The sequence below is a fragment of the Ictalurus punctatus genome, chromosome 8 (genome assembly GCF_001660625.3).
Source record: "Ictalurus punctatus breed USDA103 chromosome 8, Coco_2.0, whole genome shotgun sequence".
Classification (NCBI taxonomy): domain Eukaryota; kingdom Metazoa; phylum Chordata; class Actinopteri; order Siluriformes; family Ictaluridae; genus Ictalurus; species Ictalurus punctatus.
In genome coordinates this window covers 21,248,616-21,273,902 of record NC_030423.2, presented here as the reverse complement: position 1 = coordinate 21,273,902, position 25,287 = coordinate 21,248,616, and the positions used below count along the sequence as shown (strand labels likewise).

The following is a 25,287-nucleotide window of genomic DNA, read 5'->3' as shown; positions in this document are numbered from 1 at the left end:
CATAGGACTCTTAAAGGATTTTTTAAACTGTGTTTTATTTCAGTTCCATCATTGCACACGAGAAGGAACAGCAGGAAGTAAAGTCTCCCATACCTGATAATGCGTCCGTTGCACATCACAAGACGCAGGTGGTTGTCCAGCTTACTCTCAGCAGCTGCGGCGGAGGCCGTGGACACCTTGTTGAACTTGACCTTCAGGCTGAAGGAAGAATCCTGAACAGAAGAGACAGGAGAGCAGAACAATTGCTAGAGGACACCTTTCTGATTCCTGCGCATTAGGGTATACATGTAGATTCGTTGACGTACATCCTCAAAAGGGCTCATCTCCAGTCTCTTCAGGACCTCCTGAGTATGCTGCTCAAAAATGTCCAGGTTGGAAGGAGCTTTGGGCACGTGTGAGTGATGATGATGATGATGATGATGATGATGGTGGTGGTGGTGGTGGTGGTGGTGATGCCGAAGCTGTCTGCCGTTCTTGCGCATCTGGGAGCTTCTCTCGTGAGACGATCTCGTGGAAGGACACGCTAAGCTTCCATGAGATTTCACAGGCTTGCTCCCAGCATTTGCAGTCTGATCCTCCTACAGGAGGAAAAATACATAAATATAAACACATTCAGAAGATTCAGCCACAGTCAGACTTGTGTCATCCAATTTTGCATAAAACCTCCAGCATGACCATCATACCGACAACCACAATCATAAACACTAGCTCGCGGTCTTTTCCAACACACAACTGATGCCGAAGCTAGAATATTTTAAGTACTATCTCACATTTCTACTGACTCCAGAACCAAACCATGACGTAACTATATTCGAGTTTAATAATAAATAGTATAATCATATTAACAACTGTGTTAAACTTTAAAAATTAGACTTCTGGCTTTGAGAACAGTGAAAGTTAAGTCTATTTTATCCTACTTAAAGTACTAAAGACGATGATGTTAGGTTGAAGGGGTCCAGCTGATAAAAAAATAAAATAATTAAAATAATAATAATAATTTAAAAAAAAAAAAAAAAAAAAAAAAAAAAACAGTTCAGGAAGCCCTGGCCTGTATTAATGGTGCTCGTGTAATTAATCAGATTTTTACAGTTTTGGTGCTGGAACTGAACCGACTGTGTGGACACAGAAGCAGCTGCAGAACAGGTGAAAAATCAGAAGCAGTCCATTAGCAAGATGAGTGCTGAAAGGTACCTCTAAGTAGCGGATTTCCTTGGTGAGCTCCTTAATGAGATGGTTGGGTCTGATATGATCGGGGACTTCGCTGGCGGACTCGGTGACCTGGAGTGGAAGAGCGAAAAGGAGAAGACAATGATGGGTTTTGTGGTAAGACGGGGGAAGTCTGAGCTTCGGGTCCTGCTCACTGGACACCAGATAGCAGCTCTGACCTGCTGCCCTTCCTGCGCTCCTCCATGGGGCAGATTACATTACTGAGATAATCACAGAGAAGATCGGGGGCAAAGCCGCTGAGAACGGGGCAAACGACACTGAACACGGCGTGATGCACGCCAGTTTGACGTCATCAAAGAAGACACGTTATTAGTGGTGTCTTACCTCTCTCCTTAGCCAGTTCTTCAGTGCAGTAATTAAAGCTTTCACTCCTTTAGTCAAGTAATCAGGAGGCAGGCAGTTATCTTCTCGCAGTTCTGATGGAGAGAAACAAAAACCTGTCATCAGAACAGTCTAGGAACATCTGGGCGATACAGCGCTATCTGTATTGTTCATAAATAACAATATGGACAGGGCTACGCTGCGATTTTTAGTCCAGGAATCTTAAGATCAAAAATAACTCCTAACTGGACTAACCCTAACTCTTTAAAAATAATAATAATAATAATAATAATAATAATAATAAATATATATATAAAAAAATTAAGTTGGCCTATCTTCTAAAGCCATTCATGAATATATCCCAGCTTGAGTTGTTTTGCTAGCTTGCTATTACACTTCTGTGAATAGCACTAGCATAGGGTTAAATCACCTTGTAACAAAGCAACGGTTATAAGGTCTGTTGACAACTCTCACATGTAACACTTATTTCTATGCTCTCCCCCCCCCCCCCCCCCCCCCCCCATATTCCTGTGAATATAGACTATATCATCACTCTAAAAAAAAAATCATAAGAGTTTTTATTCAACACTGCTACACACCTTTGAGGGTCTCCAGCAGGTTCTTGGCCACATACCAGCATATAGCTTCAAAATAAGGAAACTTAAAGAGTTCGGGAGTCTTTAGCCGCCACTCCATCTCATAACACCTGAGAAAAAAAGTGTGCATAAAATGAACATACACACAAAAAGCACAAACTGTACTACAACAACTCATTACCTAAGATAAACTATATGGCCAAAGGTTTGTGGACACCTAACCATTACACCAATATGTGCTTATTTTACACAACATTACAGATTTATTCCCTCTTTCCACTAGATTTTGGGGTGTGGCTGTGGGGATGTGTGCTCATTCAGCTACAAGATCATTAGTGAGGTTGAGATCAGGTGCTGATGTTGGGATGGTGAGGAGGCTCCAGTTCATCCTAAAGATGTTCAGTGGGGTTGAGGTCAAGGCTCTGTGCAGGACACTCGAATTCTTCCACTTTCTTCCAACCTTAACACACCATGTGTTCATGGAGCTCACTTTGAGCACAGGGTCGTCGTCATGCTGGAACAGGTTCAGGCCTCTTAGTTCCAGTGAAGGGAAATTGTAATGCTACAGCACACAACGACGTTCTATACAACTGTTTCTTCCAACTTTGTGAGAACAGTTTGGAGGAGGAACACATACTGGTGTACCGGTCAGGTGTCCACAAACTTTTGGCCTTAGTGTAGTTCATCCAACAAGTTCAAGCCAGAGTTCCAACTTCCAGAGTTAAATCGAACACAATTTAACAAAGTCTGAATTCAAATCTAAAAAATGTCCTGAAATGTAAACTTGAACACTCTCACCTGAGCTGCATGCCGATGTTAAGGTTATGGAGAAAGTTCCCTCCAAATGCCATGCAATCCTCAGAGGTCAGAACTCCATGGATCCATCCTGGTGAAAGAAACGGAAAACATCAGCAGCTGACCAATACATCAGGCGCGCGCACACACACACACACACTTACTTTTCTGAACAAACTGCAGCTGTCCCTACTTTTCCAGCTGTCAGCCATTAATATCCTGCAAGATTCCAAACCAAAATCAAAAAGATTTAAAAAAAAAAAAAAAAAAAAAAAAATCCACTAAAAGGAACCCACAGTGTGTCACAGTGTGTGTGCTGTGAGCGACAGAGGGTGTGTGATGAAGACAGAAGAATAGAAGATGCCACTAACTGCAATGTAGCTGATTTGATCAGAGTTTGAATGTGTGTTTATACGTGAAAGTGTCTGTGTGTGGTGGAGATGGCGAGTGTTGACTCCCACGGTGTCAGACCCCAGAGCGAAGAACAGAAATCACACCGGGGCTTCCTGTGGAGCCGCCATTAAAGGCAGCTGCACGTCTTTAAGTGGAAAAGCAGAGCTTCCTCTCACCTCAATGTCCACGCTTTAAACTCTTTCTAGCTTTCGTACAGAAATGTACGGGACATCCAAAACAATCCCGCTCACTGTGTTTTGGTGGACGGCCCCCTACAAGGCAGTCGCAGCTGTGTCGTATTCTTCCGCTTTCAACAACGGATTTAACGTCGCTCCTCTGGAAGTTCAAAGTTTTAGATGGTTTTTATAACTAAACCCGCATCGATACTTTCCCAGCACTTGCATTTCGGAAAAACGCGACCCACGACACGGAAAAGTGCTACTGAACCCTCATTCGACTCGCAATTTGCGGTAGGAAACTGGGGCAACGTCCACCCAGAGTTCGCTGACGTTCTAAATGCACCTCACGTCACATCATCATGGCGGCGCACAGTCAACAGTAAACGCATTTCCCTTCGCATCACTTTCTACTTGATTAAACTTGATTTTATGTAATATATGCAAGCCTTCGTGTTGTAAAAAGCTTGGTAAGTTTAGTCTTCTATGGCAATTCTGTTGATTTTACTAATAAGACAGGATAAAATTCTCATCGTTAAATCGCGCAGACATAATTCATGTAGATCTTTTTCTATATACTCATAAAACTCAGACTATAAATACAGCTATACAAACATGACCTTGCTCTGTGCCGCCATGTTTTCCTGAGCCGAAGCACTGGAACGTGTTTAGATCGGAACTTGGGAAAATCAAATTCCGAGTACAACAGATCGAGGCATTTGTCCTGGACTTGTTTTGATATCTCCTTGTTGTTCATGCTCTTCGTTTAGGTATGTTCTCTAATAAACCCTGGGTTCTTCCAGGAACAAGCGTGTTTATATTGCGAGTACTTTAATTGTACACGATCAAATAACTTTGTGACCAGAACTAATTTAGGGGGGTGAATACTTTTGCAATCACAACATTTATTTCCCTCCACTTCAATATCTTTTATCAATATCGTGGGTCGTTCAATGTCGATTCATTACATACGCGTCCAGTTAAATCCATTTCAGTTCCAGGTTATAACAGAACTATATATGGAAAAGTTCGGGGGGGGGATACTTAACCAAGTCATAACAATACAGTGTACTTACAGGCGGGCATAATGACCAGTCTGCAGATATAATGAATGGTGTGGAGAGAATGACAGCAGTGGGATGTGAGACGTGACACAGGAGTCGTACCTGTCGGGATGAACAGGGTGGTTCCAGGGCTGACGACGCACTTGTAGCACTTGTCCACTTTCTCACCGAAGAACACCTCGCTCTGGTTCGGTGATGAGCTCCACTCCTCGTACAGCGCGAGGTTGGTTGGGGTAGGCTTGATCAAATAAAATATCTTCTCGCCCTGTGTAAAAAGGCACACACCACCACAATAAAGAAGGACCATAAAAACTAAAATGGCAGGTTGACTTATTCTTTGTCAAACCCTAACACTACACCTAACTAGATTTCTAAATCACTGAAATATAAACTAACTAGTAAATAATATATTTAATTTGACTTTCCGGAGGTGTCTAAAGCACGTTCGGTTGGATGTATATCCATCCGAACAGACTACAGACGCCATTGGAGCGTCAGTAAAGCGCTTCGGATGTCACGGAGCTAGGCAGACTGAAAACCGCTCCACGAAACGTTTTTAAGAATAGCTTTATCAAATGAATAAAATATTCCCCGTGACGTGCCGTGACATACCCAGAGCACGTGGTACCACACTGACGTGCCTCCGAAGTCTATGTGGAAGTCTGTGTAGCTGCCCTTCACTCCCATCAGGCAGTATTTCTGTACAAAGGGTTTGGGGAAGTAGGAGTCATCAGGCCAGTAGTTCTCTACCCAGGACATCTTCTGTGCAATGTCAGGGACTTCCACTAGCTCAGACATCCTGAAAAACCAGAGAACCTTGTGGTTAAATTTTTTTTTAATGCAATCTATGTGCTTCTGTGACAGTGGTGGCCATTTTCTAGCCTTTCCTAATATACATCATAACGTCTTCCTATTGTACACCATATTCGTGATGAAGTACTCTGAGCTCAGGACTCAATAAGGTTCTCCTCTGCATTAGCAAGGCGTAAAGAAAACACACACACACAGTTACGTACTTGGTGTCGGAAAACTCGAGGCTGATGACGTTGAGCACCTTTGGCCGTTGACGGCTGTAGTAATACTTGACGAACTCTCTCAGTTTCATCTTGCTGTCTGCTTGCCTCGCTACGTCAATAACGTCGATCACTTTGTCACCACCTGTGAAGAAAGTCGCGTTCGTAGATCGGTTATTTAAAATAATAATAATAATAATAATAATAATAATAATAATAAAATCGAATCTATTTATCAAAGAGAGAGATAAACGAAACTGTAGATTTTTAACAGCTAATCAATTTACTGAAGATGTCCTTCTAAAAAAATCTTTCTGAATCATGACAGTTTATTGCTTTATCATAACACTCATTAAGAAATCCAGAGGACATGAGATTAAGGATAAACATGAAAATTGGAAAAGACTCCACCCTCACACACACACACACACAAACATGTAGCTGTCACAGCCATGTATTCAATACAATCTCTTACGTTCCCCACTTTTCTTCTAATGATTTGCCAAAATAGATTTGTATTAACAGTTCTCACCGTGACCACTCTGCACAATCGAATCAATTTCTCCGTAAATATTTACCCATATAGACTTACTAATTTAGCCAGTCAGCATGTCGTCGACTCCCAGACGAGCCGACCGACACGTGTTCTAGAGTACGGGATAAACCTGAAATCCAGTCTTCAACACTTCCGTTGTGGAAACAGAAGGTTGTGGCTAAAAGAGTTAACTATGAGGATAGGAGCGGCAGCTGGCAGCTAACAAATCAAGCCTGTCAGGGAGATGGCGTGAAAGAGGTCCCCACCGAGCAGCTGGTGGACGCAGAGGCTTAAAGATCTCCGAGACAGCTGGCAGGAGCAAGATGTCAGTCAGAGCCACGCTCACCTCGCCTCACCTCTCCTCTCCTCTGGGGCAATTTGATTAAACACTGATCTCGGATCAAAAGAATGGGTGCGGCAAAATATTTTGCAGCGCATCAGCTGTGACATTATGTAATAAGTAATCAATAAATAAGTACGTAAGTAATAAATAAGTAATAAGTAAGTAAGTAAATAAATCTTTATGATGTGTAGCACTTTTCTAAAATGAGTTACACGATCCGTGACAAATCACAATACTTCAAGACTTGCTAAATGGTAAGACAGAAAACAATAGAAATACACTTAAGAAAGGCACAGTTAAGAACTATTAAAACCAAGATAATTAAAAAGGGTTTTAGGCAGTTTCTTAATAAAAATCCCCACAGAATCGAATAACCTAATGTCATGAGGGAAAGTCTATAGGCCCCAACAGAAAATCTCCGTTTCATTTTAACTTTGTCAATAGTATTGCTTGCTACATGAGCATCACAAATTCAAAATTAATCCAGGAGGAAAAAACAGGAGCTGCTGAACACAACGTCTTTTATATCTAATAACAATAATATTTTTCTTTAAGAAGCAGGACTGAATGGGCTTCATGGTATGCATCACAAAATTTTGTTTCAGTCAACGTTTCCCCAGAATGAGAGTGAGAGCACGAGAGAGAGCGCAAGCTAGAGTGTGTGTGTGTGTGTGTGTGAGAGACAGAGAGAGAGTATGTGTGTAACGTATTGTGATAACAGGAAGCAATTTCGTTCTTGGGTGACATGACATTGTTTAAACTGTTAAAAAGCGACGCGTTCATTAATAAATCAACAAGCGGAATAACACAATCCAGACCTTGTTGTTATAAAGATCAAAAACGAAACACACACACACAAAAAAAAAACCAGGGGTGTATTTAGGTTATGAAGTCATTCTTTTGATTGTAGACAAGTCACAAATATAATAAAGTGTAGGAGAATTTTTGTGCAGAGGTTGTTGTTTTGAAAGGGGAAAAAGCTTAATAGCAAACTCTATGCTTTATACATAGGTTGTGAAATCATCGTTCTTCTGAACGTAAGGGCAGAGGAAATTTGGTGTTTCTAGGTCACCGTTTTAAAATACTAAGTCGTGTTGAGCTGTTTCTTGAATCAATCCGTACAGGATTTCAGAGTTCCTTTGTGATTGTTGACGCCAAAAATGTTCGATTTTGCTGCGGCTTCGTTTAAAATTTGCGACGCAAGTTACGTATGCTTTTTGCGAATTGGCAGGATTGCATGAAATTGTTGTCTTTTGCAGCGGTGTTTGTTGGTAAACGAGACCTTTTAGCCGTATCCATGATCGACACACGTGAATTGAAGGGGGATTTGGCTGAATGCGCGTCGTGATGACGTCGCGTGACGCATCTCCGCCGGAGCCGGCAGAAAACCTGAAGTAATTTTCAAAAATTGCAAGCTCCTCCGAATATTTTGCATTCGTTTCTGCGATCACAAAATCCTAAAGGGACTGAATAATGGGGTTCCTATGTGTTAACACTTTTATGACAAAGTGAGTGTGAGAGATCTGGTGTCACCTGGTCCTTGCTTCGGTACGATAAACCATGTTTTAAAACGTCCTGCTTTTTGTTGTTGTCTACTAACTTTTAGAAACATTAACACTTCTGAAATGACCACCCTGAATGAACTCTATGTAAAAAAATTTCCAGTGTTTTATGTATTTGTCTTAGATTAGCGTTAACTTTTACCTCGTAAATCCAACAAATTAATCCAGTAGCACTGTTTACCAAAAAAACAAAACAAAACAAAAAAAAAAACGTGTTCTATATTTGTGTAGCTGATGGAAGCTGCACTGCGACAGCTGTTACTGTGCATGTGGCTGTTTCCAGCCGGTCCAGTTTGAACAAATATTAATAAAAGTCAAACACTGTTACGAGCTATTTATTTCCTTTTAACTTGCAAAATGTAAACTGTTTGCTTCTTCTTCCTACAAGGAAAGCCTGAGCGTTACAGAACAGCAATAACGAAAATTACATCACAGGCATGGCAGTTTAGTTTAACAGCAAAACACTCCCTGAGCACAAAATATACGACACACTCGCTCACACACGCTCACGCCAAGATTATACTAATAAAGTTCACAAATTAATCCCTCCAGCCCAACACACTGTATGAGAGTTCTGGAAACACAAACACACTTTTTTATAGTCAACATCTGGTGTTGGGAAAGTAAAAAAAGATTTAGAGACAAAAGAAGTGTTTCATGGAGAAGGAGGAAACGGAGACGTTGAAAACGGCGAGCGTTCGATCGAGCTGCTCAAGGCGGGATGCCTGCTGTGCTAACTGAATTAGCCAGGTAGCTAATCTGCACTCTCTCCCTCTCTTGCTCTCCAGCAGTGCACTGAAGACATGAATCTGTAGGCTTTTAAGCCGTGCCACAGACGTAACGTCAGCGTGGAGAGTTTATCGAGTGATGCCAATAAAGCATCTGCTCAGAACGAAAGACATTACTGATCTCTGTTGCATATTCCTTTAGTTGCATATTCTCTACAATATTTTTCCTCTTTTTGTTTGCTGGTCCAATTCTACAACTCGGCTTGATTCACTTCATACAGTTGAGTCGATTCACAGCCGAATCACTTTCTCAGTGCAGACAGAGACGACCTCGCTCAGACGTGCTCAGATGGGACGGCTATGGCTCAGATGGAAGAGCGGTTTGTCCACTCCATTCCCGGGTAGGGTTGACGGTTCGATTCCCGGCCCACATGGCATGACACTGAACCCCAAGTTGCTCCTGATGGCAAGTTAGCGCCTTGCATGGCAGCACTGCTACCATTGGTGTGCGAGTGTATGTGAATGGGTGAATGAGAAACAGTGTAAAGCACTTTAGAATCGCTCAGATTAAAGCACTATATAAATGCCGACCATGTTCTCAGCCGTTTCGGTCCAGTGGGATTCCGGCATAGACGAACCTCACAGAGACGGAAAACACACCAGAGATCTGGTATACTTAACCAGCCCGTACAGCATTTTTTCTGTGATTGTTGCGGCCAAAAATGCTCGATTTCGCTGCAGCTTGTGTCAAAATTTGTGATGCTGAGTTTTTTGTGCTTTTTTTTTTGGGTGAACGAGACCTTTTAGCTAAACTCGTGTCCGACGCACGTGAATAGAAGAGGACTTTGACTGAATATGCTTTGTGATGATGTCGCATGATGCATCTTGGCATATATAGTGTTGGGTTCAAGACCTTAGCCAAGACCAAGTCAAGACCAAGACCACAGACAGTGGAGTCCGAGGCAAGACCGAGACCACAGCCAGTGGAGTCAGAGTCAAGACAGAGTATGACGGGGGCGCTACGCAACACTACACATGGCCGAGTCTGTGTCGAGACCGGATGCTCAGGTGTGTTAATTATCTCGCTGTTGTATCTTCACTGCGGTAACAGTTTGAGGAAGAACCACATATGGGTGTGATGGGCGGGTGTCCACATACTTTTGGGCACTTTTAGTGTATCATAACTCCACATGTGGAGATAAACATTTACATTTTGTACAGTAATGAGAACGTTATAGAGTACTTGCTCGTGGGTTAGGGTTTCTTCGGCTGAGACAAGTAAAGTTTCACTCGAGTTTATGACAAGACCGAGACCATGCATTTGTAGTCTCAGGACCAGTCTCGAGTACTGCAGCTCTCTCTCTCTCTCTCCCTCCCTCCCTCCCTCCCTCCCTCCCTCCATCCACCTATCAGCACCCTACCTCTCGGAACTACAGCATATTGTGCAAGTGTGTGTATGTGACTTACACATTACAGACAAACCCCCTGTCTGCAGCAGATGAACATGAGCTGTCTGTAAAAGGTGGCGAGTGTGTAACCAGACACCTCGAGTTGGTCTAAAAGCGCTGGAGAGGTGAGGAGGTGAGGACCCACTGGGCTGGTGTAAGCCACACTGCATCCATCTACACGCTTATTTCATTACGGCCCACTAAGAGGCTACGCTCGTTCGTCCCGCAACAGTTACGTGACGCCTGGCCTATTCTGTTATGGCGCTGCGCTACTAAGCTCCATTACACATAATGAATATTTAAACTGCTGGTAATTACACATAACGTGGATGAATAACACACCATTAGCTTTGATGTAAGAGAGGAACTGCTGACCGTTCTCTCTCTCTCTCTCTCTCACACACACACACACACACTCCTCTTACCAACATATCGTTCCACGTCTTTGACAGAGAAGTCTGAAGAGGGAAGCTGAAGTCCAAGCCCTTCTTTCTGAGTCACGGCGATGGGGTAACGGAAGCCGTGCCTCTCCAGATAGCGCTGCGTCACCTGGCTCCCATGCATCTTCGTCAGGACCTCGTCGGCACTGTACGAGGAGACAGAGCGCGAGTGACATCAAGCACATGCATGCATACTGAGATTTCTGCATTTTATGTGGAAGTAGAACTAGACATCTACAAGTTGTCCTTCCCGTTACTAATCTGTACGCCAGAAATACCCTTCAAAATACTTCAAACATGAAGGAAGCTGCTGAAGAAAAACTATTTCGGACGTTTGACCTTGCTGCGACCTTGACCCTGTTTGGATCAGTTCCAAAATCTAAATCAGGTCATCCTGGTTACAATGATAACTCCATGTAACTTTCTTGATATATCGAGGCTCTCAGATCTTTTCTACCTGTGTAAAGAGACAAACTGCTCATAACTGGAAGAAATTTTGCAAGTTGTGATTTGAACGCAAATGTATTCATCCTTCATTATTCAAGAGCACAGAAGAGGCCAAAACATGACTAATCTAAGATGCGTCGAAGGGGGCGGGGCTAGCAGGGTGCGTGTTAATATCGCAGAGCTCAAAATAGCTACGCGGCCCAGCAATCATTCCAGATAAGGAACCGATCCGATAGCGGTATTGGGCCAATGGTGGATCGGATATCGGAGAGAAAAAAAAGCAGAAGAACGAAATTTTTTTTTTTTTTAGATTTATACCTTATTATATTTGCTATGCAAGTGAGAGAGTTAATTTTTTAAGTGATGTGCTTCCAAAAAAAATATCTTATTAATATACAATTTTAAAACATAGTAGTTTTAAAGGAAAAAAAAGCAGAGTGGTATCTATATCAGCTGATACTCCAGATTTTCAGAGTCGGGTGATGAACAGCTGTCGTCTTTAAAGAAAACAAAACCAGTCTTTTGGCGCGTTTTTTGAGTAAATAAATACATCTGTACATATGCTCGTGCCAGCTTTATCTATCCATTCGGTCTAGCAAGTAAACTTTTATTAGCTTTAATATTACTAGCAATGGCGTTTCGCTTGTTGCAGTAGTCAGTAAAACAGCTGTTTCTTCTTCAAACAGATGGTTGCTGAATCAACAATTCACTTGTGTGTCATGCAGAGCTCCGGTGTTGGCTAGGGGCTTGGGTGTGAAGGTGTCAGATGGCCACAGCTTTATTCACGTACCTGGCGAAGGTCCTGGCCTGCAGCTGGCGCACAAACACCAGGGTCCCGGCCTGCACGGGCTTGCTGCCATCGTCCGGCTCTGTGTAGTCGTGCCTGTGCCAGTTCTTTCGCTTCTTCACTTTAAATTCAGAAGGACAGTGGGATTTCAACGTTGGAACAAAATCCTTTAAATCACACCAACCCACTGCACTGCACCTTGCACCTTACAATACATGGCAGAATCTATTATACACTATGTGCCCAAAAGTATGTGGACACCTGCCCATCACACCCATATGTGGTTCTTCCTCAAACTGTTACCGCAAAGTTGGAAACGCACAATTGTATAGAACGTCTTTGTTTGCTGTAACATTACAATTTCCCTTCACTGGAATAAAGATCCCCAAACCTGTTCCATCATGACGATGGCCCCGTGCACAAACGAGCTCCATGAAGACATGGTGTGTTAAGGTTGGAAGAATGTGGAAGAACTCGAGTGTCCTGCACAGAGCCCTGACCTCAACCCCACTGAACATCTTAGGGATGAACTGGAGCCTCCTCACCCAACATCAGTGCCTGAACTCAACCCCACTAATGCTGTTGTAGCTGAATGAACACAAATCCCCACAGCCACACTCCAAAATCTAGTGGAAAGCCTTCCCAGAATAGTGCAGCTTATTATAACAGGAAAAGGGGAATAAATCTGGAATGAGATGTTCAACAAGCACATAGGAGTGTGATGGACAGGAGTCCACAAACTTTGTCATACAGTGTACATTGGGTATTAACTTGGACTTGTCTCAGTCTTGCTAAATATGGTCTTGACAGATTTTGTAAAAAATAAATAAAATACTGCTCATGTTATACAATAAATTCATTGCATTTATTCCACAGTAGGGTTGAATTCACAGAACGTGTGGATTAATATGGGGTATAACAGTACGCCTCAGACAGTAGTTCCGGCTGTAACATGAGCGACAGGTTTCCATCAATGCACTCATTCAAATACATTATTGTTTCTAAAGTAACAGTTCGTTCACAGGGATGTGTACGGCGGACACTCCACATAATCCAAGTATATATATATATATATAAAATTTCATTTTTTCCACAAAGAAAAAAAAATAATCTTTGATGTGGAAAAGTTTTTTGTTAGGAGACATTTATTTAGCATTCATGGAAGGAGTCTTGGTTCTTAGCACTTTGTAACAAATCACAGTGCTTTGAAAGGTTTCTGAGCACGAGACAGAGAGAGAGAGAGAGACACACACAAAGAGAGAGAGAGGGTTGGGGGCGGGGTTGGTGAGGGAACAACTGTTTACTACAGATATAACGTAAGAGATAGCAGGAACTAACTTGTCTTGTGGACGTTCCACAAGATTAAATGACACCATAATTAAAATATGCGACATGTCGTTTGTTTATAAATTAAATTAAACAATGCAGTTGTTGGCAAATTGCTGTTCCATTCAATTCTAATCTAAAGTTACAAGTGATTCGTTTTAATTTGGATTTGACTGGGCAACACACAAAATGGTCACAGTTATCAGCTGAATTGATTGGACAGCATTCACCTGAATATCAGTGAGTTATGAGGGCACTTCAGTGGAGCAGTTCAGACCATAAAGCCCTCAACCTTCTTGATCAACGAGGGTCCGGTTCAACCCGTTTGATGATTACACTGGTTAATTAGCCTAATAATGTCCGCCTCCCGGGGGACTGGGAAATCACTGGTGCTTAAATCAAAAAGGGGAAATCAATAAAGCAGGAGGGAGGGGTATAGGGAAAAGGAGGAGCGATGAGACACGTGAGAAGAGAGGAGAGGAGAAGAGAGGAGAGGAGAGGTCTTACTCAAGGAGGGTCCGTGTGGAACTTCACAGTTGGGGCAGTGATAAACGTCAATGTCCACTGCATGGTGTTCTTCGACTTTAACACAGCTAGAACACAATGAAAACAACATTAGTATGTATGTACTTAAAACCTCTTACAGTTGAATACAGGTCATGGGGTGTTCCTCAAGGATGACCCGTGGCTACATGGAACATACATGAGCATTGGTTTAAACATTTAAATCTATAAACAAAATGTACCAAACATTCTACTTATAGTACAAGATCAACAAAAGAGTTTGATGATTATTGTACCACAATACACACGTTTACACAAAGCTTCCAAGATACCTTTTAGACCATGCATTCTTTCCTCCATAATTTACATGACAATACTGGGATACGGACAATTTCAGAGCAAGATCGACTCACTGGATTGAGAGATCAATGTTCAAGGCATCCAATCTATTAAAATCTTCAAGAAAACCTTGTTTGGAACAATTAAACAGAAAAAAAGGATGCTTCACTTTTTACGAGGAACAGTGTACAGTACACGTGACGCAAATGTCGTCATCAGCAGAGCACGCGCGCCGCCCGATTTTTCCAACCAGTCACACGTGCAATTCTTAAGCACCGTTTAATTGCTCCACAAGGTGGCAGCAGTGACCCAGGGCTGTTGATTCTCAAGGTAGTTGAAGGAGAAAAAAAATCTGAATAAACGGAAACGAGTGCAGGTTTGAAAGTACACTCATTTGTATAATTCTAGTCTTAAAGCGTATAAGGATTTGTATATGGGTACTAATCGTGGCGAGAGATTGCCCAAACATTGTTCTTGTTGTGATTCTTCTTCGTTGTCATCCTCTACACCAAAAGACCTGCTTTACTGCTCTGTACTGACTCTTGTAGGCCAGGAGGGGTAGTGCAAGTTGTCGTAATGCGTATGCGTCGACCACCTGTGTATGCATACATGCCGAATGGAGTATACTTTGAAAGGCTATGCGTACGACTGTGCGCCTACACTAGCGTACACGTAAATAAATGACGTATACCAGAGGCTTTAGTAGCGAGTAAAGGTGGTTGGCTCTTTACAATGTCAGTCTAAGAGACTCTTTCTGTGAAAGCGCTTGGAGACGGTTACTGAAGAACTGTAGCAGGCTCTGTAGTGAAAGCAAGAGCTCTTGGTACTGGAGTGATGGCCACTGAAAAAAGGTCATTTCTGGTCCAGTGTAAATAAATAAATAAATAAATAAATAAATAAATAAATAAATAAATAGGCCTAATGAGTTATGAGCAAGCGAAACATATACAAAGCCTGATTTTTTAAACAGTAGCATATTAAAGATCAACACCATGTTATGGAAATCAAATAAAAGCCTGGCTCCGTTGTTAACGCTCCACAATATGAATTTAATTCGCTGAAAGATGTAAAAGATCCGGCTCCCATGACCTGAAAGTAACTCTGGGCCAGCCGGGTGAGCTCTGGCTGATTGTGGTTTCAGACAGACAGGCCTGCTCCAATCAGCACTCCAGATGTGCAGTTATATTTGGGTTGCTCCAGGGAGAGGAAGTGCGGGGGTGCAGCATGTGGCACAACAGGCATTGGGAGGGGTAAGCAGAGTTGGAACGGCGGCGGAGGTGTCCACATCAAAGCTTTGGCTCGGCCCTCCTACTAAGAAGCGTGCGTGTGTGTGTGTGGGGAATGGGGGATGGTGGCCAGGACAGTGTCTGATGCCTCACGGGGGTGGAAAAAATGCACCGACTCGTAAACTCGTAAATTTGCCATCACTTTGAAAAACCAGTCGTAAACAAGAAGAAACACCCGTAGAACTCTTTTTAAAAGCTTTGATCGCTGTATAAAGCACACGGAGATATATATAAAAAAAAATAATCTGGCTCTGGCGGAGAGATCGGAAGCGACTGCAACACTCCCACATCCGCATTCCCTTTCGGTCGACTTCCTTCATCGAGGCCGCGCTGTTCATTCTGACTTCCAGCCAAATCCCTGTCCCTGCCTGAGCGTCCTGTGCGAACAATGAATCAGTGCTCTCGTCGTCGTGACGTAACGAAGACGAGCGCTCGGGACGTGAGTCACCGTGCCGGTTATGTCATGCTGACCCACTGCGCCGTTTCCTGCTGGAAAAAAAAGGACATGGAGAAAACGGATTTCTAAAAACAGCCTCCGGGATGTGGGGCATGTCAAGCAGTTCACAGAGATGATTAAACACTGGAAACTTTCCCCTGATCAAACAATTCGACTCGGGACAAAGGACTGAGGACGGAGACATGAGGCCGAAGGTGCAAATATAAAAAGCGAGCACATATTGAATACACTCTCTCTCTCTGACTCTTGGGGAGATGTCGAGGCTTTTCGGGAAGGACGGCTTGCATCATCGCCGTGTTGCTGGCTCTACAGAAGCTCTCCAGTGGAGAGGCAGAGTGATGCAACAGGCTCGGAAAGTGTGTCGGCTGAGCACAAAGAAACTGGCAGAGCCTCAGCAGGAGACAGCGGTGAATTGCAGAAAGAGAGTGACGAGAAGACAAAGCTGCCTCTAAAGCTCGTTACTCTGATTCTGAAGCTCAGCCTTGACAGGTCTGACGCCCGTAATGACAGGAGTAATGGTGTGGCATTCGATTATACTGCAGCGCGGGGAAACCAACGCTGTAACTTGGAAGGAAAATGTTTACCAAACATTGTGTATAAAGGGCCATTCCAATAATCCTGTTTCAGCGTTACAGCATGACACGTTAAATCTTGCCTGGTGATTGCATTAGCCCGCTATTGCACCAGGATTGCGTGCTGGTTTCGTGGCACAGGATGAAAGATTGATGTTTTGTTGGCTACAATCCCAGGACTGTTTAAGCTTTTATGCATTTTTTTTTTAAATTCCAAAAACACAGCACACTCTTGATGGTTAATTGGATGAACGCACTGGCTGCGAACAAAAAAACAAAACAGACATACAAATCCCTGGCTGCTCGGCTCTTTAAAACCTTTAAATCTGTAAGAACGGTGTTCATCTGAAAGAAAGATCAAATCCACTCCTCAATGCTTTGACCGCTGCAAACAAAAACATCAGGAGAATCCCTGAAAAATGTTATCTCCTCACAGTCTGCTACTCTTATGACCTGACCATAGTAACTTATTAGTCGATTTGATTTTGAAGACCTAACGGAGGAACGAGTCCAGGCAAAATAACGAAAGGAATGAGGGCCTAGAGGTACTCCATCAGCGGCCCGGTAGATTTCTGGTACAGATAAGCCAAATGGCCGGGGTGAACTCAAGGCATTGAGTCTTTTACACACACACACACACACACACACACACACACACACACACACACACACACACACACACAAGCACAGTAGATCCATAGACTTCTAATCCTCAGGGTTTTAAGGAAAGCATTTCCACCAATGGTGCTCCTACTGATCTATCCAATAGTTCCCCTCGGGTGAGAGAAGAAGAAATGTGTCTCCATAGTGATGACAGGCAGAATATCAGCTCTAGCTCACTCTCTCTGTGTCAGACTCTCTAGCACATATAGACAGTAAAAATGCCTCAGGGTTCTCCACAGTGGCGTAGCTGTCTGAGGTTTGAGTTCAAATCATGAGTTCAAATCCTGGTCCAAGCCAGCCATGGTCCAGAGTCCAATAGCCCGGAGTCTAATCTTGAAACATTCCTCACAGACCTCAGCTAGCAAAGTCGGTTCTTGTAATGTCAGGAGCAGAACAGAGTAGAGTACCCTCAAGTGTGTTTAGCGTGATATCGCATGGACTGTAGTTCGTAATAAAAAATAAAGCAGACTTCACATTAGCAGGTGACTCGTGTTGCCTGAGGTTTGTTTCTCGTAGGCATGTATAGATCTGACAATCGCTTGTGTCTGTGATTTTGTAGCTTCTGGCATGTGATGGTAGACAAAATTATATACTGTCTACTGTTAACCTTACACACTTAATAAATACAGCATTATTATCATCACTTCGTTCAAAACTAGGCTCTCAATTTGACACAAAAATAATAAAGCATAACAAAGTAGACTGCTTGTCAGTCCCTCAAAGAAGAATTTTTTCTAAATTACCGCAGAGTTTCCGCAGATTTAGGCTGAGCCGTGTCATGTGACGTAATCACAACGCACATTCAGCTAAAAGCAACAACTTTCCCAAACCTTTTTGGCCAGTTTCCTGCCTTTTTGTGATGCTGTTGGTGTGGAACTATGCTGAGACCTGGCAACCCTGTCTACCTTGGAAGGAGAGTTAATTAGCAATCTTCGTCGCTACAGTATGAAAAATGGAACGGATCTGAAATGTGTGCATCGTTATACCCCTAATAACAGCATCGTGTTTGCTTAATTGTTAAACCCTGGAATTTCAAGACCATGCATTTACTTCCATATTTGCGCACCAAATTTAGTTGAATGGAGACTAAAGACAGGGAGTAGATGTTTGGGGAGACAATGCAAACCAGTGTTGTAGGATTTGCACATAATCGGGATAAAAACGTAGTAAATTAAGCACCAGTGCTTGTTACCACAGTTGTGGCACTGTGTCTGAGGAACAACAACAACGTCTTAGGCTTCAACATCATAGACTGGTAGAAAAAGCAGTAGTCGATGTTTGATAGTGAAGGTCTGAGATAATAGAGTGCTGAAATGATTAAACTGGGAGAAAACGGTCGAAAACCCTTCATCAGGTGATACACATGGCCAATGCAAAATGTCATCAACAGCTTGCCCAAGTCATCATTGCTGATGGAAAGGTGACCAAGGTCAGCCCCTTTACTCGAGTCAAACACACAGACCCCTTGTTAAGCAGAGGTCTAAGGTTTCGGCCGTCGCCACAAGAGTTTGTGAAACCCGAATACAAAACTCAAGCAGACCCTGACAATGGCCTCACGAGCATATCCATCACTGTCTTGCCTAAAAAACTGCGACAGACACCCACTTGATCTATGGCTGCCCCTACAGGCTAAATCCGGCTTTGTTGAGGGACGTCAGGGATGAAATCGTCCACGAAAAAAAAAAGCTCACTCATCAGACAGCCGAGGAGCAGGAAGTGTAGCATAATGAAAGCGGACAGGAAAGATAAAGTGAGGTCCACAGGTTCCACTCATCCTGTGCCAAGGTCCAGACAGCCCAAAACTATTTATGTTGCTCGAGGTAATGAGCGGAGGAAGTACTGCAAAGGAAGCAGGCCATCATTCAAGCGGTAGCTGGGGACTTCCTACAGCAGCCTTCACGCCGTGCGTGCAGTGTCTGTAGGCAGGTGAAGACTCAATTATTCCACAGGTTTGACAATGTGTGCTTCTGAACTGCATTCTGAAGAGTACATTTCACACAACGCACTCTTCACCTCGGGTATGAAAAGTCAGATTTCCTGCTTAGCGCGGTTTGTTGTACAGCTCGAATACGTCCATCACGTGGTATCCATAGCAATAACACGTGGTTCCATGGTTACTTGCTGTGTGAAGTCTGTTTTAAGAAATGTCATTTTGCAAAATCTGAATGCCTGCTCATTTAGACATCGATACCACGTGATACTATTGCGACGTAAACGGTTGACGCACACGAAAAAGTTCTTGTCCGGGTGTGTGTCACGATTGATTATGGCTTTGCTCTGTGGAATTATCAAGTGCAGCTACTCAAGCATCTTCCTCCAATACAAGCAATCTGAGAAAACATCATGGTGTTTAAACAGTATCTTTAAGTTTGTTTTTATTAAACTGTCTTTTTTAAATAAAAAAAAACAAAAACAAAAAAAAAACAGTATCTTTAATAGAGACTGTGAGGATGGCCCACTTGAGTATGCAAAGCAGTACCAGAGTATGGTTATTAAAATGAGTGAAAGATTCCATGATTTACGTGTACATATAAGTTTACACAAGCCTGGAGTAGTTCAGTTCAGCGAGCAGTGAGCACTGAGACACACATTTTCCTTTCTCCGCAAGGTGCAATTCACAGCATTTTGCTCTGATTTTCTTATTGATCTTACGTAGAGTAGCCATCCTAAGGACAATATAGTAACCTGCTGTATGAACGTGCACTCCGGTTTCTACTGAGGCTGGCTTGAGTGCGGTCTGAAACTTGGGTTAAACTCAACGGAAGTGTGCTATGCTTGACGCGAGTCATACTCGCGCCTAAAAAGGATTGAGAAGCATGTCATATGTTGTGCTGGCAGTGGCGTAACCAGAAATTAATTTCGAAGGGATGAAGAAACAAAAAAATAAAATCAGGATTGCTTTCTCATCTGTACAATTAAATTGGTAACTGTGACATGCATGTACATTTGAGGTGGTTTTTGGACAGCGGTGGAGACATTTAACAATGATGAAAGAAATGGGGGAAAAAAAATCTGTTAATAATTGTGCAAAATTACACCTTTTTATGAATCCTAAACTTATTTTCTTACAATACAACGTATTGATACTGTAGTGGTTTAATTTGTCGTCATTAGAAAATAAGTCAGTCCGTTCAGGAGTTCCGAGTTGTTTTTGCAACCAGATTGTGGCAACCAAAAATGCTTGATTTTGTTGCTGTTTTTTCCTTCCAAAATGTATGATTGAGAGTTTTTGTGCTTTTTTTTTTTTTTGCAGGAAACTACTTGAAGTGGGGAAATTGTTTTGCACACTCTTCTGTAGCGATGTTTATTGGCAAATGAGAGCTTTTCACTGCACTCATGTTCCACACACGTGAATTGAAGAGGGCTTTGACTGAATGCGTGTTGTGATGGCGTCACGCGATGCGTCTTGGCCCAAATCTGCGGAAAATCTGCAACAATTTAGAAAAATTATAAGCTCTCCAGAACGTTGCGGAGTTTGCTTGATTTTGCGTTCATTTCTGCGATCGCAAAATCGCGCAAACCTGGAGGGACTCATAAATGTTTAAAAATGGAATATCGTGAAGCCTGTATCAGGATATGTCTCGTATCTTTTCGTGCCTAATTAATACTGAGTAATAAGTATGCTAGTCATTTCGATATATCAGTCAACGAGTACCAACAACAAGAATTTTATTGATGTGTCCCTATGTACAAACTAGTGCTACAGTGATCTGAACTATGGAACGAGAATTGTATCGTCTTTATTCATGTGCACGAGTGTATACAGTAGTTTATTGCCCTTTTTAAATTCAAACAGGCCACATGCACAAAAGCTGGTCCGTGAATAAAGGAATTACGGATCATAACTAAGATCCCATGGCAATGTATCATGCTAAAAGCTTACGGATAAACTGCATTATCATTCTCTTCCAGTCAGTGAGGTGATCCTATTAAAGCTTAACAAAACTAAACATTTTCATCACTCAGGTACAGTGATAAATGAAGCTTTGAAGCTGCCTCGGGCCGACCAAGCCTCGATCAATCTTCTCCTCTCATACACACACACACACACACAAACACACACACACACACACACACACACACACACACACACACACACACACACACACACAGAGAGAATAATAATGATATGATTATGCTCAGAATTACATTTCACACTCCTAACCAAGATTATAAACAGGATCTCATAAAGAACATACAAGGCTTAGAAACACGTCCACGGTCTAAACTGTGTATAAAGGCGACGCCGTGCGTGCACACACACAGGTGAAGTCTGCGCTGTTTTACTGTAACACAGACATTAGTCTGAGTCCCTCATCACTGTCAGGCATGAAAAGCGAAGAGGCTCGTAATCCTCTGAACTCGTCTTCCCCGGAGGCTGCTGCCGCCGCCGAGTGAGTCGGAGAACACAGTCAGATAACAGACCGGCCTCGGCCTCTGGCTAGACATCCTAATCCTGCTGGTCGAGACACAAAACCGCTGCCTTAAAGCAATACGCTGGCAGATTTCTCCCTAATCTCTATCCAACCGCATCCATGAGCGTTTGCCACCAACGAGAATTTTCACATGACCCTGAAACAACAAAGGAGTGGAAATGCTGTTTCCCTCGAACTCACCTACAGAAATTTACAACTGTATAACTGTATGAGCTTAAGATATTAGGATGTGGGGTGATATAACCAAAATATCACAGGATTCAGGATGCTTTATGGTTTCTGGAGGACAGGTCCTGTTTAGTGGGCTGACGGACAGAGACGCTTCTCATCGAATGCAGGGGGATGTTCACAAAAGGTCTCTCACAAAACAAACGAAAACAGCTGGGGAAAAAAAAGTCAAAGTTACACCTCTGAAAGCTCTGACACTGGAGACTCCTTCCATACATGTTACATAAATGTCTTCCTTACAGAAAACTTCAGAATATTAACAAGTTTACGTTTTCGCAGTTAAATTCCGCCGCTTACATTATATCAAGCATCTGCCATACAAGTCCCTGTGAAGGAGTTGTTACTATAGAAACACTGTTACTAGACAAACCAAAACGTATTAAAACGAGGGCATTGATGTAGACCTGCTATTTGAATTACAGCCTCAAATATTTCCAAAGCTGCTGTTAGAGGAAAATAATTAGGTGTGGAAAAAAAGACCAATTTTTTTTTGTTAACAGAATTAATTACAACAAAGTCTGATCATAAAGGTGTAGGCGCATCAGACCGCTTCATGATTGACACTGGCGTCTCAACAGCAACATTAATAATGTTGATTTGTGGATTAAGTCAGACGTCCTAACTCGTAAATACGAACGCCTTTTTATACGCACAACAGGGACTTTAAGCAGCAGCTGCGAATGGAATGGCTAGGGTGACTGGAAGTAAGCCTTTACACCGCCGTAGCCGAGAACGTAGAAAATCCTTAAGCAATCGTAGACAAAACGGCGCAACGAAGCATTCAGTTATTTACTGAAATATAAAAAAAAAATATTTGAAAAAAGCAAGAGAATGATTGCTTTTGGCATTAAATAACAATCTATTGTCATAAGAAGAGTTTTTAGTCTTGTATGATACCAATAATTCTGTAAACATAGATTTACCATGTAAGCAATACAGTACTTGCATAATCTATCATAATAATCTTGTTTACTATGAGCTTAAAATGATCTTAAGTTTAAAACATAACACAAATTAAATAAAAGACTAATGGTACAATTATATACTGATGCAATTATAAATGTCATATACCATAAAACAATGTTTTCCTGCCTGATCTGTAAAGACTATGGCAAACCAGTTGTTCTCAAATAGTAGACAGTTACAGTAGAACAGTAGAAGCAGTTAAAGTTGCGCATGCGCAATAAACGCCAGAGTGCCGTCGCCTTCCATTCGCAACTGTTGCTTAAAGTCACTAATAATATCTACAGAAAACATCTCAAACTAAAAAAAAAAATCCCACGTGTTTAAAACAGGTGTGTGGCTCTTTAAGAGGCGTGGCCTGATTCCGGCCACTAGACGGCTCCCACCACGTGCCCATATTTGCAAAAAGGGAGCATTTAAATCCCCACCGCCCCGCCCCCAATCTCCCCTCCCCTCTCCAAACCCAGCTGCCAATCAAATACACTTAACACTCAGCAATAGGAAAAGCTTCATCGCCGATTTTCACGGAAACAACGCGAAAATAAATGATCAAAACACAAACCCCACAGCACTGAGTTTAAACCGAATCGAGATTTATCACTGGAAATGCGTACGCGTTTAAAATAAGTAAATTAAACACATACAAGTCCTGAATTGGTTCAGCAGTAAACCGGCTGCTCTTTGTTTAGTGCCCCCTTTCCGCAGGTTCACCAACAACGACACCATGTGTGTGTGTGTGTGTAACTTTTGGCACACTGAACTAGGTGTATATATAAACATAAAGAACTAGCAAAGCAAACATCAACCTGAACTAAAACATCTCTAAACAACAAATAATATACAACGACAATATACCAAGTTTATTTACAGCCTTAGCCTAAAACAAAATCACTCAGTTTACACGACTTAGGGATTGAAAAACAATAATAAGTGAATGTAAACAATCAGTACAAATGGGTCTTATATTCAAACACACACACACACATATACATATATATACATATATACATATACATATATACACATATATATACATATACATATATATATATATATATATATACACATATACATATACATATATATATATATATATACACACACACACACACACACACACACACACATACAAACACACATCTTCAGAAAAGTATCCTATAATGCAAAGTCTTGTAACACGTTATACATAATATGCAAGTCAAAAGGAAATCAGCTGATAAAAATAAACTATTTTACAGCGCTGATATTTGTAATAAAATAACCAGGATATCCTTTTTTTAACAAATACAAAAACTACTCACTTGTCTTACTTACAAGTAAATCTATAAGCTACGATGCTAGCTGGTAGCCTGTTAGCTACCTAGCTCTTTAAAGCCAGTGGGAACAAAAAGTAAACAATATTCACCAAAAACAACACCGGAAACGACATGACGTGAGTGTACGAGTCATGTAAGGAGTTAATGGTGCTCGTTTTTTTTAACGGTTAAGCTTCCAAGAACAACCTAACAGCCTAACAACAACAATAACAACACATGAAAGCGTCTCAGCTGTGGCTCTGTAGTGTCTCTCTCTCTCTCTCTAACACACACGTTATATACATAAATATACACACATTACTGACACCGTGAGAGCCGAACACAGGAAACAGACCACATCTTCTCTGTTTTTTTTTTTTTTTGCTCACGAGGGGTTTTTTTATTTTTATCAAACGTGTGAATCTCTTACCTGCCGTGAAACCAGTCCTTACAAATATCGCACTCTATCATAAACCGGCTCACGTCGTACGGCTGCCGGCAGACGCAGTACAGCGGAGCCGCCGCCATCTTCACACCGACTGACTGCCTGCCTGACTGCCTGTCTGCTTGTCCCCAAACAACGCCGAGGCTGGAGAAAAGGTAGGCGGGGCTTCTGCTTAATTATGCGGAAGTGGCCTTTAAAAAAAAAATAATCACGCACGCGGCACGAAACGAACGTAGCTCTGACGTAATAATAAAAACACACACAAAAAAACAAAACAAACATCCGACCTATTTGACGTCCACATTTCACCAGAAATAACTCATATAGAAGAACCCTTTATTGTTTTTCATTATTATTATTATTATTATTATTATTATTATTATTATTATTATTATTATTAATGCATCAGAAATACACAATAAAAACGACACAAGAGGAAAAAAATAATAGAAACCCTTGTAATGGTTTTAATGGTTATAATGGGAATTGTATTGGTTTTAATGGAAACTGTAATGGTCCCTGAGGGTCATTACTGGTAATTTTTACCTTCTATAGGTGGCATGTTATGTCTAGTGGATACAATTAAAGTGCACCTATTATGGTTTTGAAACGTGACTAATTTTGTTTTAAAGGTCTCATACAATAGATTTACATGCATCCAAGGTCAACAAACACTTTAATGTGCTCTTAATTGAAATGACAGTATTACCTTTTATCCCCCAGTGTCACTAGTGACTCTTTAAATGATCCTTTCTAAAGGAATCATTCTAAACTCCTACTTTCACAGAGCATACTCTGCTCTGATCGGTCAGATGTTAGTGTTGGAAAAGGAATGCCCACTACCATAATGAAATTCAGCTCCATGTGAAAAAAATGAAGACCAGAGGTGGGGCTTTTT

General features: G+C 41.9%; 1 protein-coding gene across 1 annotated transcript in view; it reads right to left on the bottom strand.

Moving 5' to 3' along the window:
• The window catches only part of kdm7ab (lysine (K)-specific demethylase 7Ab), a 37,590-nt gene extending 13,054 nt beyond the window's left edge, over positions 1 to 24,536 (bottom strand). Inside the window, exons 1-13 of the mRNA XM_017474220.3 lie at positions 24,375 to 24,536; positions 13,709 to 13,794; positions 11,879 to 11,996; positions 10,627 to 10,787; positions 5,589 to 5,730; positions 5,185 to 5,371; positions 4,675 to 4,837; positions 2,943 to 3,030; positions 2,148 to 2,254; positions 1,552 to 1,643; positions 1,192 to 1,278; positions 306 to 578; positions 94 to 212 (exon numbers count right to left, since the gene is read on the bottom strand). Coding sequence (XP_017329709.1) covers positions 94 to 212; positions 306 to 578; positions 1,192 to 1,278; positions 1,552 to 1,643; positions 2,148 to 2,254; positions 2,943 to 3,030; positions 4,675 to 4,837; positions 5,185 to 5,371; positions 5,589 to 5,730; positions 10,627 to 10,787; positions 11,879 to 11,996; positions 13,709 to 13,794; positions 24,375 to 24,472 — 1,721 coding nt within the window. The 5' untranslated portion in view covers positions 24,473 to 24,536. The remainder of the gene's footprint in view (positions 1 to 93; positions 213 to 305; positions 579 to 1,191; positions 1,279 to 1,551; positions 1,644 to 2,147; positions 2,255 to 2,942; positions 3,031 to 4,674; positions 4,838 to 5,184; positions 5,372 to 5,588; positions 5,731 to 10,626; positions 10,788 to 11,878; positions 11,997 to 13,708; positions 13,795 to 24,374) is intronic.
• Between the last annotated feature and the right edge of the window lie 751 nt (positions 24,537 to 25,287).